This window comes from Balaenoptera physalus (assembly GCF_965194825.1).
Source record: "Balaenoptera physalus genome assembly, chromosome: 3".
Classification (NCBI taxonomy): domain Eukaryota; kingdom Metazoa; phylum Chordata; class Mammalia; order Artiodactyla; family Balaenopteridae; genus Balaenoptera; species Balaenoptera physalus.
In genome coordinates, this window is record NC_138890.1 from 79,387,022 (window position 1) to 79,403,196 (window position 16,175).

The window sequence follows — 16,175 nt, forward strand, 5'->3', positions numbered from 1 at the left end:
CCATCTTCCAACTGATCCCCCCATAATAAAATTCATGCAAGTACCCCTTTAATTAAAAAATTTTTTAACTGTTATAAAAGCTTCCATTTGAAAAATTTTTATGAAAGAGATTAAAAAAAAAATACTTTGGATTCCCTGATTCCAAACATTTAGTTATGAAAATGCACTTATTTCTTACCTTATCAATATATTTACACTTACAAAGATTCATCTTGCACCAGTCTTCTACATCGAAAAATTACAGCCCACAATATACCAAATTCAAGAATTTCCTTTTATATAATGAATGTCAGCTCATCTTTCTCAGTTCTATTAAGTTGCAAATTCTGTGAAACTAGTTTACTTTAAAAAGTAAGTTACAAAGTTAGCCTCAATGGGGAAAAAAATTTTGCTGGCAGAAGAAAAAATTAGTGATGAAATTTGACCTTGACAAATTATTTGATGTGAATACAAAGGCCTCTGGCTTGTGAAGACTGTATTTTAGTTCCTAGCTACTGAATGAAAAGAAAAATGTATCAACTTACCAACAACTGATGCACCTCTTTCTGCAAAAGCCAGGGCATAGGCTCGGCCCAATCCTATTGAAAACAAAAGAAAAAAATCAGAAGGTTGAGCAAATGTTAGCATAATTTTTCTGGTCCACTCAACTCAATCCCTATTGCAAAGTAACTGGTGAACAATTAATTACATTACAAGGGTAGAACTTTCATTGGTACTCTCAGCCTCTACTTCACCTACTTCTACTTTCAGGGGTTGGAAAGCTTAAAACTGTATTTTCCACCTATTCTACCTACCATTTCCTATCATTCTACCTAGCTCTAGGATGGATGCTAGATGTGAATTGCGTTCCACCCTTAAACGCATTTGCATGAAATGTGGAAGGAGGGAATGAGGCAGAAGCCACCTTACTGTGACTTTTGGATGTTACTGTTGGTTAAGAAGCTGATTTCTTGAGGCTTCCTAGGTATTAAGCAGGTATAGTGGCAGCTTCTAGATCTAGCTCCCTAATTTCTGGATGGCAGCTTCCATTCTCTAGATCCCTGGGGCCAGTGGCTATTTGGGCTGTGGCAGTTCCAATGGTAGCCTCAGAGGTAGTGGCTCCCCTAATGGACCAGTTTTATACTGTTCCATAAGGAATTCCAAGAGGAACTGCCTAAAACCCAACTGCTTAAATTAAGTCCTTTCCTGTTTCAAATATCTAGTGGTTTCTATATCCTGCTCTGAACCTTGACTACATAATCACCACACACAGGAAATATTTAATTTAGACTCAAAGGTATGAGGTGTAAATTTATACATCCAAAAATGGATACGTGCCCATATAAATTTTATAGGCAGAGAATATCTCAGGAAGACTATATAAGAGACTGGCAATTAGTGGTTACCTCTGGGGAACAGAATTGTGTAACTAGCAACAAGGGGTGGAAAGCTTACTTCTGCATTGTTTAAATTATTTTAACATGCACACTTTTTTTGTTTTTTTGTTTTTTTTCTTTTTGCATGGAAATTTATTGTGCCCAGTTTTACAGAACATCCCTTACAATTGCCCAGGCCCAGGTCCTTCCCCCCAGATAAGCCTTTGATAACATTCTCCATGTCTCCCGTTGTTACTGGTCAGCAGAAGGGTTTCACTTCTTCTGGTGTCAATGTGGATCATCTGAATTTCCCTGAGCAGGTTGGACACCTGAGGGGTGACCAGCACCACCAGCCTCCTGGTGGCCCTGTGGTCCCGCAATGATTGCCCCAGCACCAAGGCCCCATGGCAGTAAACGTCATTGGTAGCCAGCGTGACAAACGCCTGGTCAGACACCAGCATGGTTTGAGGCCCAGCGCGCCGTGGGCACCGGGCGGCCAAGTGCGCCTGGGCGCGGGGGCGGCCTCGAGCAGGGCCTGGCGGAGGCGTCGTCTCCACGCGACCCGCGCGGAGTTCCAGGCCTGCGGCGCTGCGGCAGCCTCTGCCCGGGCCGGCGCCCCTGCCCTACGCCCACCACGCGTCTCCGGCGCCCTAGCGCCTCGGCCCGGCCGGCGGGGCTGCGCTCCGGAACCCCGGCCCCGCCCCCGCCCCCGCTCTGCCGCCCCGGGCGCCGGTCCACGCGGCCGCCGCAGCCCCGCGCCAGGCCGGCGCCGCCTCGTGCCCCTGACGCCCCGTGCACACGTTTTTTAAAATGTAATTGATAAATTTAATTGGTAGTTTAAATTTAATTTGAATTAACTGATAAACAAGTAAACAAATATTGAGATGGCTAAATTATCAGGCTCTTCTAAAAAGAACCCAAACTATAAAGTTTTCCAAAACTAAAAGATCACCAAATAATTTATTTTAAAATTTAATCCACTCTGAATGGATGAGAGAGAACCCACCCAATATAATAACTCAAGTCTCCTCATATTTTATCAGATCTAGGCTGAAGCACTTGCTCTAAACATGAGGTTTTCAGAGAAATCAAATACTCATAACCAGAACGCAAAAAAAAAAAAAAAAAAAAAAAATGGTAACAAAGAAAATCATCAGATGAAAGGAATGGGGTATGTCTCTAGTAGAGATTGATCTAAGTTAATCAGAGAATTATCTCAAAACCAAGCTATACAATTCTCTGAAAAGATATGTCAGTAATCTACTTTTACCATAAAGGCCCATGCAAACTGTACACAAATCTGTATATAAAGTTAAAAGTGACATTCTCCTCCGTTTCCCTGTAATACCACTCGTCCGTTAACAGGTTCGTTAAGTGTCCTCCAACGTTTTTATATCTGTGCTTACATAAACATTATTTAAATACTTTATGTGTCTTAGTCTGTCTCCCCAACTAAACTAGAAGGTCCTTGTAGGTTGAGATTATGTCGTTCTTTTACATTTCCCACAATGCCCAGCAAATCTTTACAGTCAAAATGCACAAAAAGTTAAAGCCAAGAGCCTCTATTTTCTCTTAATCCTCTTTTAAATCCTGTCTTAACTTTCTCCCACACCTAAGTTCATTGTCAACCGTCCTCTCTCCCCCATTTCTCTTCTGACCTTAACTTCTTTAGCACTGTCAAATATCAGTTGATTCTTTTCTCACAGTGCTTGTTCAGTGCTCTCTTCAGTGGGTTAGACTTCTCTCTGCTTCAAGTTGACAGAGCCTCTGAGATTAGCTTCCTGGACTATTTCACCTTCTAGCTTTACCAATCAAAGGAAGTCAAATGACTTCGAAACCTCTCCTGACTCCAGAATCTCCAACTACTCACACACTTCTCACTATCTCCAGATCTACAGCTTGCTATTTTATAACCATCTCAAATTCACAATGGCCAGACTCCCTTCTTCCACGGCCCACCTCCACCACTCTCACAACTACATCCCCAGCAACTACTACAATCAGCTAATAAATACGAATTCCCGTTATACCACCCATCATGGCAAAATTGTTTACCTTAATCCTAGACAATTCTAAACCTCTCCTTCCAGGTCTCCCATTAAACTATTCAATATTCCAAGCTAAACAACAGCACCTGAATAGTGCAAAGGTATTTCTATTCATCTCTAGAACATGCGTGGGTTGGAGTCAGACTAATTCCCAGACACAGGCCTGGGAGGGATTCACGGACACCCTCTTGGGATGTTTAGCAGTGCCTCAATTCTACAGATATGTATCCTTAAATGAGAACCCCAAGACCTCAAGGACAACAGTCTTCATGATAGGACTGGAATTAGATCTCAATCTCTCTTTCATAATGATGGCCCAGTGTAGACCTAATGACAGTCTCAACTTTACCACAAAATTATATCTGCCCCAGATCAGTATTCAAATCTAATGGCTAGTAATTGTATCATAATCCAGGCTCTTTAAAATACGGATCAGTTCATGAACAGGAGGTGCTAAATTCAGAACTGTCTAGTCACAACCCATTAATACTTCACAAAATCAATTTAGTGGGTTGTAATCTGCATTTACTTAATGAAACAGAATAGAAACGTTCAAAGTGCACTGCATTTACTATGTACCATGTCATGAGCTTGTTTCAAATATGGGGGGTGTGTGTGTGTGTGTGTGTGTGTGTGTATACCAGGTCCTGGTATAAAATGTATTTCATACTGTGAATCACTCACTGTCAAAAGAGGTTTAAAACATGAGTGCTTTACTTAATTATTTCCATCAAAAGCAAAGTGTAAACAAAATGTTTTCCCAAAAACATAATCATTTTAGAATAAATATAGCTACGGATATAAAACATTTGGCCACCAATTAATACTAAAAATATTTTCTGAAAGGAAGCATGTGAATCCATTTTATAAATGGAGACGTGAAAATACGTATGAATTAACTGTCAGAATTCCACTGTTTGTGACTTTTAATATATAATTCAAATTAATTCTGCATTAGGTCCATTCTAGGTATAAGGCACTACCAGTGGGTAATCAAAGGCCCGTTAGGTCAAGATCCCTGCACTTGGAGATTACAGAGATCATGGACAGGTGGCAAATAGTGTAAAACCTCACTGCAAAGCATCCGTGTGGGTATGAGTGGTTTGTCTTAAATTTTGTCCTTTAAAAATAGGGTTATTTGGGGACTTCCCTGGTGGTGCAGTGGTTAAGAATCCACCTGCCAATGCAGGGGACACGGGTTCGAGCCCTGGTCCGGGAAGATCCCACATGCCGTGGAGCAACTAAACCTGTGCGCCTAGAGCCCGGCTCTGCGACAAGAGAAGCCACCGCAATGAGAGGCCCGCGCACCGCAACAAAGACCTGATGCAGCCATAAATAAATAAATAGAAATAAAAATAGGGTTATTTCACATAACCAATCTCCACTTGGCTTCTGAAATACAGGAAGATCTGGCCCACTTCAGAAAGGCCTCTGCTCTCCCGTTCCTACTGCCCCCACCCCACTCTCATTTTATTCCTCTATCGCCTGCCTGAGTCCTGCAGGCATTGGAGTTTGCAATCCGCTTGATAAACACACAAAGTCCAAAAAGGAGGACTCTTACCAGATGCCTTTTTTTAAAGAAGGCCCTCTCGAGAACTTAGAATCATCCGACAGAGGGAAAGATGACTGACTTTTCAAAGGCAAGGGACTGACATCTCTACTCCTGCGGGGGTGATTCCAGCCCCCAGACTGCTTTTCCGCCACGTTTAAAACACTTGACAGAGGCCTAGGGAGTCTATTAACAGGAAGAGTCGCAATCGATACGCACAGACGGGCGTCGGGATGAATTATACCTAGTTTTGCAACCCGCAGCCGAGCCGGGCCTCTCTCCTCTCAAGACCTGAAGCCTTGAGAAGCTCCCACAGGGTTGGGGGCGGGTGGAGAAGTGGGCTGCACCAGGAGTTTCTGGCTCCCCACTCTAGGCTGGCCAGCCCCTCCTCACCATCCTCAGCCGATTAGGCGCCCGGAGAACAATCGTTGTCCGTCCTCCCACCCTCAACCCCACCGAGTCCAGTCGCTCGCTCCCCAAGCCGCCCCGCCACCGCTGCCCGCAGCCCAGATGCTGAGATCGCAGCTACAGCTGCGTGCGGATCCCGGACCGCTGGAGGACGCCGGCCCTCCAGCCTTCGCGTACTCACCTCCCCCCGCGCCGGTGACCAGTACCACCCGCCCGTCGAACCTCAACGGCGAGGCCATAAGTCCAGCCTGCAGCGACACACATACACTAGCAGAACTACTGGAGTTCACACTGCGGGACAAGGAGGACAGGAGGACAGGCTGGGGCAGGACGGCAATGACCTGCCAGTTTCTGCGGAGGAGAGAGACGCCCGAGTTTTCCAAGTGCGCCTGCGCAGCGATCCCTTGGAACTCTGGGAAATGTAGTCCAGCATGCCTCCAGTCGCGGCGAGAGCCTGCCCAAGAGGCTTGGCTTGAAAGGGCCAGTTCTGCGGCCGGAAGTAACGGGAGCTGCTGGGACCTGTGTAGTAAAATGATTGACTCCCCTAACTTCATTCATACTTTCATCCATCGTTTTGTCATTCACTCAACAAGCGTTTTCTGGATTTAGGCGAGGATGCAGCCCCTATCCTCAAGTAGCTTTCAGAAATAGCAAGGGGTAAAAAAGATTTCTTAGAATGTAATCCTTGGACCTCTTGGATGGAAACCACCTGGAAAAATGCAGAGTCCTGGAACCCCAGGCTGACCTCCTAAATGGAACTGTTACCAAACTGGTCAACTGGACCCTCACTAAAGTCCTAGCCAGGCGCCGACACCCAGGGAGGTTCTTTTTCCGCTCAGATTCGCACAGCCAATAATGAAACCTATGCTGAGACTGGAACAGCACAAGCTTTAATTAATGGCCAAAGAATGGAGAAGCGCAAATTTAGTTTGCAAATCAACTTCACAACCCAATTGGGACAGAGACACCATATGTTTAGGAGGGCCAAGGTAAAAGGGAGGGAATTGGAAAGAGTGGGAGGCATACTCACGTCTTATCTGAGAACAGGGTTGTGGTTTGGACACAGAACTGATGCAACACTCTTTTTCAGTCCTTGTATGGGCTTTTCCAGTTGTTGTCAAGGCGATCGTCACCTGTCACGGTGCTGGTGGATGGGCCCTTTAGCATGCTAACGTATTACAATGAGCGTATAATGAGGATCAAGGTCTACTGGAAGTCAAATCTTCTGTCATATTGGGTCTAGTTGTTCTAACCAGTCCTTGCTTTTCTCTTTGCAGCTTCCTCCTGAACTTAGATAAGAACAACTGGTTTCCATTCGAGGGAGGGGCAGGGGTATGATTCTGGGGCAACAGCCTTGGTAACAGAATCTCAGGGGACAAAATAATGTCAACAGGTGCTCCTAAATGATTTTTGCTTTTGTATGGTGAGTACAGTCAAATGATGTAGGTTTTCTCAATTTTGACACTATTGAAATTTGGGGTCAATAATTTTTTTGTTATGTGGGGTTGTTCAGTGCATTGTAAGATGTCTAGAAACACCCCTGACCTCTACCCACTAGATGCCAGTAGCACCCCCCCCAAGTCACAAAAATCAAAATTGCCTCCAGACATTGCCAAATGTCCTCAGTTGGGGTGGGGTGGGGATAACCCCTGAATGAGAACAACTAGTTTATACTAAGATAAACTAAGCCTCAGAAGTAACATTTTTGGAAACATAATTTTACTAGAATAAATAAACTTTAATGTTTATTTTCCAAGGTGAAAATAATACTTTCTAAATAGTTACTAAATAGCTTCAGTGGTATCCAATTTTCAAGCGTGAAATTTCATTTTGGGTATTGTCATGCACTTTAACACAACTGAATTGAACATATGAATCCTCATGTGGTGTCTCATAAGTCAATATCTTAGGCAAAGAGGAATCTGAAACTTTTTGAATAATGGCTATGCTTGGTTTCTGATTAAGTCTCCATTTGTTCACACTCTCAATATACTATCTCTGTCCAAAAGACATAGTGATGATATGGGCTTCCCTAGTGGCGCAGTGGTTAAGAATCTGCATGCCAATGCAGGGGACACGGGTTCAAGCCCTGGTCCGGGAAGATCCCACAGGATGTGGAGTAACTAGGCCCGTGCGCCACAACTACTGATCCTGCACTCTAGAGCCCACGAGCCACAACTACTGAGCCCACGTGCCGCAACTACTGAAGCCCTGGCACCTAGAGCCCGTGTTCCACAACAAGAGAAGCCACCACAATGAGAAGCCCGTGCATTGCAACAAAGAGTAGCCCCCACTCGCCGCAACTAGAGAAAGCCCACGTGCAGCAATGAAGACCCAACGCAGCCAAAAATAAAATAAATTTTTAAAAATAATAAATTAAAAAAAGACATAGTGATGATAAATACAAAAAGAGAATTATAAAGCTAGGATCAAACAAAAATCTTTGTATTTCCAGAGAGAAACCCAAAGCAGAGAATGGGGCTATACTCACAGATCTATCCTCACGACTTACTGGAATCCAAGTGCAGAAGCAGGAAAATATACCTGGAAGGTAAAGGTGATAAAGAAGATTGGGGCTCAGCTCTCTGAGAAGTCATCAGTTAGTGTCCTTCTATTTATAAAAAAAAACTTTTTTAATAGCCATCCTGAAACTCTGCCTGGGGTTCAGTTGATATATAGAAAGAAACTTCCTCCATGAATGTCGGACATTCCTTATGAGATCATTTTACTTCTTCCTGAAGTTTATCCTTTAGAAAAGAGCTTCCCAGATGAGGTGTCATGAATGGGTTACAGATGTGCATGAAATATTGATATCCTCAACGCTTAGTGTGGCTGTGGAGAACAGAATGGCTAGAACCCCCTGGCTGATCTCTGGCCTGTGACCATTCTTATCTAGAGTTGACCCTTGAACAACATGAGTTTGAACTGTGCAGGACCACTTATGGGTGAATTTTTTTTCAATAGTAAATGCTACAGTACTACAAGATCTGAGGTTGGTTGAATCCATGGTGTGGCACCATGGATATGAAGGACCAACTATAAATTATATGAGGACTTTCAACTGCACAGAGGGTCAGCGCCCCAACCCCTGTGCTGTTCAAGGGGTTGTTCAACCCCTGTGTTGTTCAGCGCCCCAACCCCTGTGTACTTCTGTCAGAATACTACAGGAATATTTTATATGTGTGATGTGATTTGAAAATATTTAGGAGTTAAAGTATTAGTACTTCTTATAAGAATCTTCATTAGCTTGCTAGGGCTGCCATAATAAATACCACAGACTAAAAAAACCGAAATTTATTTTCTCACAGTTGGAGAGGTTGGAAGTGTAAGATCAAGGAAGGTGTCAATTGGTTTGGTTTCTTTTGAGGCCTCTCCTAATGACTGCAGATGGCTGCCTTTCACTGTGTCTTCACATGGTCTTTTCTTGCAGCAGATACCCTTGTGTCCCTTTGTACGTCCAAATTTCCTCTTCTTACATGACACCAGTTAGATTGGATTAGGGCCCACTCTAACAGCCTCATTTTAACTTAATCTTCATTTTAAAGGCCCTATCTCTAAATACACTCACATTTTCTGGTCCTAGGGGTCAGGGTTTCAACAGAAGAATTTTGAGGGAACACAATGCAGCACCAACAGAGATTACTGTTGATAAACTCTTACTATTTTACTTGAAAATATCTTCATTTCACCCTCAGTATTAAATGATAATTCAGTTGGATATAAAACTGTCAATCATAAACTATGATCAAGTGGGATTTATTCCAGGGATGCAAGGATTTTTCAATATCCTCAAATCAATCAATGTGATACAACACATTAACAAATTGGAGAATAAAAACCATATGATCATCTCAGAAAAGCATAAAAGCAGAAAAATCTTTTGATAAAATTCAACATCCATTCATGATAAAAACACTTCAGAAAGGGAGAAAAAAGGGAACATACCTCAACATAATAAAGGTCATATATGACAAACCCACAGCTAACATCATACTCAATGGTGAAAAGCTGAAAGCATTTCCTCTAAGATCAGGAAGAAGACAAGTATGACCATTCTCACCACTTTTATTGAACATAGTTTTGGAAGTCCTAGCCACAGCAATCAGAGAAGAAAAAGAAATAAAAGGAATCCAAATTGGAAAAGAAGAAGTAAAACTGTCACTGTTTGCAGATGGGATGATGCTATACGTAGAACATCCTAAAGACACTGCCAGAAAACTACTAGAGCTCATCAATGAATTTGGTAAAGTTGCTGGACACAAAACAAATACACTGAAATCTGTTGCATTTCTATACACTGACAACAAAATATCAGAAAGAGAAATTAAGGAAACAATCCCATTTACCATCACATCTAAAAGAAATACAGAGGAATAAACCTAAGGAGACAAAAGACCTGTATTCTGAAAACTATAAGATGCTGATGAAAGAAATTAAAGACCCCACAAACAGATGGAAAGATATACTCTGTTCTTGAATTGGAAGAATCAATATTGTTAAAATGACCATACTACCCAAGACAATCTATAGGTTCAATGCAATCCCTATCAAATTACCAATGGCATTTTTTCACAGAACTAGAACAAAACATTTCACAATTTGTACGGAGACACAAAAGACCCCGAATAGCCAAAACAATCCTGAGAAAGAATGGAGTTGGAGGAATCATCCTCCCTGACCTCAGACCACACTACAAAGCTACAGTAATCAAAACAATAAGGTACTGGCACAAAAACAGACATACAGATCAATGGAACAGGATAGAAAGCCCAGAAATAAACCCATGCATTTATGGTCAATTAATCTATGACAAAGGAGGCAAGAATACACATTGGAGAAAAGACAGTCTCTTCAGTAAGTGGTACTGGGAAAACTGGTCATGTAAAAGAATGAAATTAGAACATTCTCTGACACCATATACAAAAATAAACTCAAAATGGATCAAAGACCTAAATGAAAGACTGGATACTATAAAACTCCTAGAGGAAAACATAGGCAGAACACTCTTTGACATAAATCGCAGCAATACTTTTTTGGATCTGTCTCCTAGAGTAATGGAAACAAAAACAGAAATAAACAAATTAAACTTAAAAGTTTTTGCACAACAAAGGAAACCATAAACAAAACGAAAAGACAGCCTACAGACTGGGAGAAAACATTTGCAAAGGATGCTACTGACACAGGATTCATTTCCAAAATATATAAGCAGCTCATACAGCTCAATATTAAAAAAACTAACAACCCAAACAAAAAATGGGAAGAAGACCCAAATAGATATTTCTCCAAAGATGACATACAGATGGGCAACAGGCACATGAAAAGATGCTCAATATTGATAATTATTAGGGAAATGCAAATCAAAAGTACAATGAGGTATCACCTTACACCGGTCAGAATGGCCATCATTAAAAAGTCTACAAATAATAAATACTGGAGTGGGTGTGGAGAAAAAGGAACCCTCCTACACTGTTGGTGGGAATGTAAACTGGTGCAGCCACTGTGGAAAACAGTATAGAGATTCCTTAAAAAAATAAAAGTTGAGTTACCATATGATCCTGCAATCCTACTCCTGGGCATATATCTGAAGAAAACTCTAATTCAAAAATATACATGTACCCCAATGTTCACAGCAGGACTATTTACAATAGCTAAGACATGGAAACAACCCAAATGTCCATCAATGGATAACTGGATAAAGAAGGTATGGTATATATATATATATATATATATATACAATGGAATATTACTCAACCAAAAAAGGAATGAAATAATGCCATTTGCAGCAACATGGATGGACCTAGAGAATATCATATTAAGTGAAGTAAGTCAGTCAGAGAAAGACAATTATCATATGATATGACTTATATGTGGAATCTAAAAAAATGATACAAATGAACTTACTTACAAAACAGAAATAGACTCACAGACATAGAAAGCAAACTTATGGTTACCAAACAGAGTAGCAGGGGGCATGGGGGGAAGATAAATTAGGAGGTTGGGATTAACATATACACAATACTATATATAAAATAGATACACAATGAGGACCTACTGTATAGCACATGGAACTATATTCAATATCTTGTAACAACCTATAATGGAAAAGAATCTGAAAAAGAATAGATATATATACATATGTATAACTGAATCACTTTGCTGTACATCTGAAACTAACACAACATTGTAAATTAACTACACTTCAATTTTTAAAAATTGTTTAAAAAATGTCAGCTGGTGTTATATAAAGTCTAGCGTATTATATATTATGCTAGATAATATGAATATTATGCATATTATACTATATTAAAAACTTTAAATTATCTTTCACATATACATATATATTTAACATATGCTGAATATACATATTTAAATATACTCTAGAATATATTATATATAAAATAATATACATATGAATATATATGTGTGCATGTGTATGTGTGTGTGTGTATATATATATATATATATATATATATATATATATATATATACACACATATATATTCCAGCATATAGTTTTAAATGGCCAGGCATTTGAAGAAACAAGACAATGTGAACAAAATCCAGGAGAAATCAAAGGTTATAAAACAGACAACAAGGGCTTCCAGATAATAGAGTTACTGACATAGATTTCAAAATAATTATTCTTATTTGGTTCAAGGTAATAAAAAATCATTGAAAATTTAAGCCATGAATGGAAAATTTTAAATGATCTAATGGATTTTTTAAAATAATAATAAAAATATAATGACTAGATTAAGAATTTCAAAAATGTATTTACTATCAAATTACACATGATAGAATTAGTGACCTGAGATAGGTCAGATAAAATACGTGAAATAAGCACATGGAAAAAATAAAAACATGAAATACTGGAAAAACTTAAAGGTCAAAGAGATGTGTAAGAATTCCAAAGTAGAGAAGAGAGAACATGAAGAAAAAGCAATATTTGAGTAAATAATGACTGACAATTAACCAAAACTGATAAAAAATATATAAAGCATCTAATTTTAGAATATTCAGGTAAGATAAATATAAACAAAACTAAACCTGACTACATAATGGTAAAATTACAGAATATTGAAGAAAAGATGAAATCTTCTAGGTAGCCAGAAAGAAAATGTTCAAATGAACAAAAGTTTAATTTATGTTTGGTTTTTTATTTCTCTATTTTTTCCAGTTTTCCAATTATTGAGAAATAATTGACATACATCATAGTATATAACTTTATGGTCTACAGCAGGATGGTTTGATTTTTTGATTTGCATATACTGTGAAGCAATTACCACAATAGGCTCAGCTCACATATAGATACAATAAAAAGAAAAAATAAGCAAAAAGGAAAAAAATGTTTCTCCTTGTTACAAGAACTCTCAGGGTTTACTCTCTTAACAACTTACCTATACAACACACAGCAGTGCTAGCTGTAGTCATCAAGTTGTACATTACATCCCTAATATTTATTTATCTAATAACTAGAAGTTTGTACCTTTTAACCACCTTCCTCCAATTGCCCTTCCCCCCACCCTCAGCCTCTGTTAACCACAAGTCTGATCTCTTTTTCTATGAGTTTGACTTTTTTTTTTTAGATTCCACATATAAGTGAGATGACACAGTATTTGTCATTCTCTGTCGGATTTATTTCACTTAGCATAATGCCTTTAAGGTCCATACATTGTCAGAAATAGTAGAATTTCCTCATTTTTCTGACTGAATAATATTCCATTTTGTGTATAGATACCACAACTTCTTTACTCATTTTATCTATCAATGTACACTTAGGTTGTTTCCATCTCTTGGCTATTGTAAATAATGCTGCTATGAATATGGGAGGGCAGATATCTTTTGAGTTAGAGTTTTCATTTTCTTTGTATATATTCCCAGAAGTATTAGAATTGCTGGGTAATATGGTAATCCATTTTTAATTTTTTGAGGCTCCTCCATATTGTTTTGCAGTGGCTGTACCAATTTACAATCCCACCAAACCCATTCTCCTCATCCATACCAGCATTTGTTATCTCTTGTCTTTTTTATAATGGCCATTCTAACAAGTGCGAGGTGATGTCTCATTGCAGTTTTAATGTATTTCCTTAGTTACTAGTAATGTTGAGCATTTTTTCCATGTGCCTGTTGGTCTTTCTTATATCTTCTTTGAAGAAATGTCTATGCAGGTTCTTTGCCCATTTTTTCATTGTTTGGTTTTTTTGCTGCTGATTTGTGTAAGTTCTTTATATATTTTGGATATTAATCTCTAATCAGTTATAGGGTTTCATATATTTTTCCCATTCCATAGGTTGTCTTTTCACTTCGTTGATTGTTTCTTTTGCTGTGCAGAAGCTTTTTAGTTTGATGTAGTCCCACTTGTTTATTTTTGATTTTGTTGCTTGTGCTTTAAGTATCATATTCAAAAAATTACTACCAAGACCCATGTCAAGGAGCTTTATTCCAGGGATGGGGGGGAGGTGAAGTCAAGATGGCAGAGTAGGAGGATGCAGAGTTCACATCTCCTCACAATTAGGGCACCTACCAGGCTCTGGTGGGGGACCTTGGACACCTAAGGGGACGGGAGGAACCCCTGCACAACCAGGTAGGACGTGGGGGGTTGGGAAGAGGGAAGCAAAAGTGGAGGCAGGATGGGACTGGTGCTCCTGAGGGGCGGCTGGGGGAGGGGAGGGGTTCCAACGCCCAGAGGGGCCCACTCACCACTAGGGGATCAGCGGGGACAGGGAGATACCTTCGGGGGATCAGAGGGGAATGTGGCCAGCATTTCCCCCACTTGCTCGGGCCCCAGCAAGCCTGCTGGGGTCCCAGGCCTGAACCTCCACCCTCTGGGGCCCCCTCCAGTCACACATGTCCTGTGGGCATGGGAGGGAGGGGGGGAGCAGAAGTAGAGGCGAGAGAGAACCAGTACCCCAAGGGGCAGCTGGGGGAGGGGAGGGGTTCCCATGCTCGGAGGGGCCCACTCATGGTGAAGGGATCAGTGGGGATGGGGAGAGAACTTTGGGGGATCAGGGAATCAGAGGGGAATGCAGCCAGCATTTTCCTGACCTGCTCGGGCCCCGGCAAGCCTGCTGGGGTCCCGGGCCTGAACCTCCATCCTCCAGGGCCCCCTCCAGCCACACTGAGCCTAGGCCCAGCTGCCCCTGCCTAAGCCCCGCACCCCCATCTAAGCCCCAAAGGCCTTTTCCGGCATTTTTTTTTTTTTTTTTTTTTTTTGCTGTTGTGGTTCTGTTTGGCCTTCTTGTTGTTGTTTCATTTATATTATTATTTTTTCTAATATATTTTTTATTTTTCTAACTTTATTTTATTTTTTATTCTTTGTTACTGTTCTGCTCCTTTTAGTTTGTTGCCTTCTTTTTTTTTTTTTTTTTTTTTGCTGCACCCTGCAGCTTGCAGGATCTTGGTTCCCAGGACAAGGGTCAGGCCTGAGATCCTGTGGTGGGAGTGCTGAGTCCAAACAGCTGGACTAACAAAGAACTTCAGACCCCAGGGAATATTAATTGGTGTGAGGACTCCCAGAGGTCCTCATTCTGGCACCAAGACCTGGCTCTACACAACTGTCAGCGTTGGACTGCAAACTCCAGTGTTGGACGCCTCAGGCCAAACAACCAGTAAGACAGGAACACAGCCCCACCCATCAAAAAAAGTGAGATGACAAAAAAAATATGTTACAGAAGAAGAAGCAAGGTAAAAACCTAAAAGACCAAATAAATGAAGAGGAAATAGGCAATCTACCTGAAAAAGAATTCAGAGTAATAGTAGTAAAGATGATCCAAAATCTCAGAAATAGAATGGAGGCATGGATTGAGAAAATACAAGAAATGTTTAACAAGGACCTAGAAGAACTAAAGAACAAACAGTGATGAACAACACAATAACTGAAATGAAAAATACACTAGAAGGAATCAATAGCAGAATAACTGAAACAGAAGAATGAATAAGTGAGCTGGAAGATAGAATGGTGGAAATAACTGCTGAGGGGCAAAATAAAGAAAAAAGAATGAAAAGAAATGAGGACAGTCTCAGAGACCTCTGGGACTACATTAAATGAACCAACATTTAAATTATAGGGGTCCCAGAAGAAGAAGAGAAAGAGAAAGGGTCTGAGAAAATATTTGAAGAGATTATAGTTGAAAACTTTCCTAACATGGGAAAGGAAATATCCACCCAAGTCCAGGAAGCACAGAGAGTCCCACACAGGATAAACCCAAGGAGAAACACACGAAGACACATATTAATCAAACTAACAAAAATTAAATTCAAAGAAAAAATATTAAATGCAGCAAGGGAAAAGCAACAAATAACCTACAAGGGAATCCCCATAAGGTTATCAGTTGATTTTTCAGCAGAAACTCTGCAGGCCAGAAGGCAGTGGCATGATACAGTTAAGGTGATGAAAAGGAAAAGCCAACAACCAAGATTACTCTACCCAGCAAGGATCTCATTCAGATTCGATGGAGAAATCCAAAGCTTTACAGACACGCAAAAGCTAAGAGAATTCAACACAACCAAACTAGCTTTACAACAAATGCTAAAGGAACTTCTCTAGGTGGGAAACACAAGAGAAGAAAAAAACCCACAAAAACAAACCCAAAACAATTAAGAAAATGGTAATAGGAACACATATATCAATAATTACCTTGAGTGCAAATGGATTAAATGCTACAAACAAAAGACACAGACTGGCTGAATGGCTACAAAAACAAGACCTGTATATATGCTGTCTACAAGAGACCCACTTCAGACCCAGAGACACATACAGACTGAAAGTGAGGGGATGGAAAAAGATATTCCATGAAAATGGAAATCAAAAGAAAG

General features: G+C 40.4%; 1 protein-coding gene and 1 long non-coding RNA gene across 3 annotated transcripts in view; one reads left to right on the forward strand and one right to left on the reverse strand.

The window, feature by feature from the left end:
- Positions 1-6,364, reverse strand: part of HSD17B4 (hydroxysteroid 17-beta dehydrogenase 4) — a 90,251-nt gene extending 83,887 nt beyond the window's left edge. The window contains exons 1-2 of one of the 2 annotated variants that reach the window (XM_082455750.1): positions 5,542-6,362; positions 525-578 (exon numbers count right to left, since the gene is read on the reverse strand). In XM_082455750.1, the coding sequence (XP_082311876.1) occupies positions 525-578; positions 5,542-5,914 (427 nt within the window). In that variant the 5' untranslated portion in view covers positions 5,915-6,362. Of the gene's footprint in view, positions 1-524; positions 579-5,541 lie in introns of both variants that reach the window. The other variant, XM_082455751.1, reaches the window with a different exon arrangement.
- The window catches only part of LOC309657871, a 315,556-nt gene that overhangs the window by 271,603 nt on the left and 27,778 nt on the right, over positions 1-16,175 (forward strand). The window lies entirely within an intron of this gene.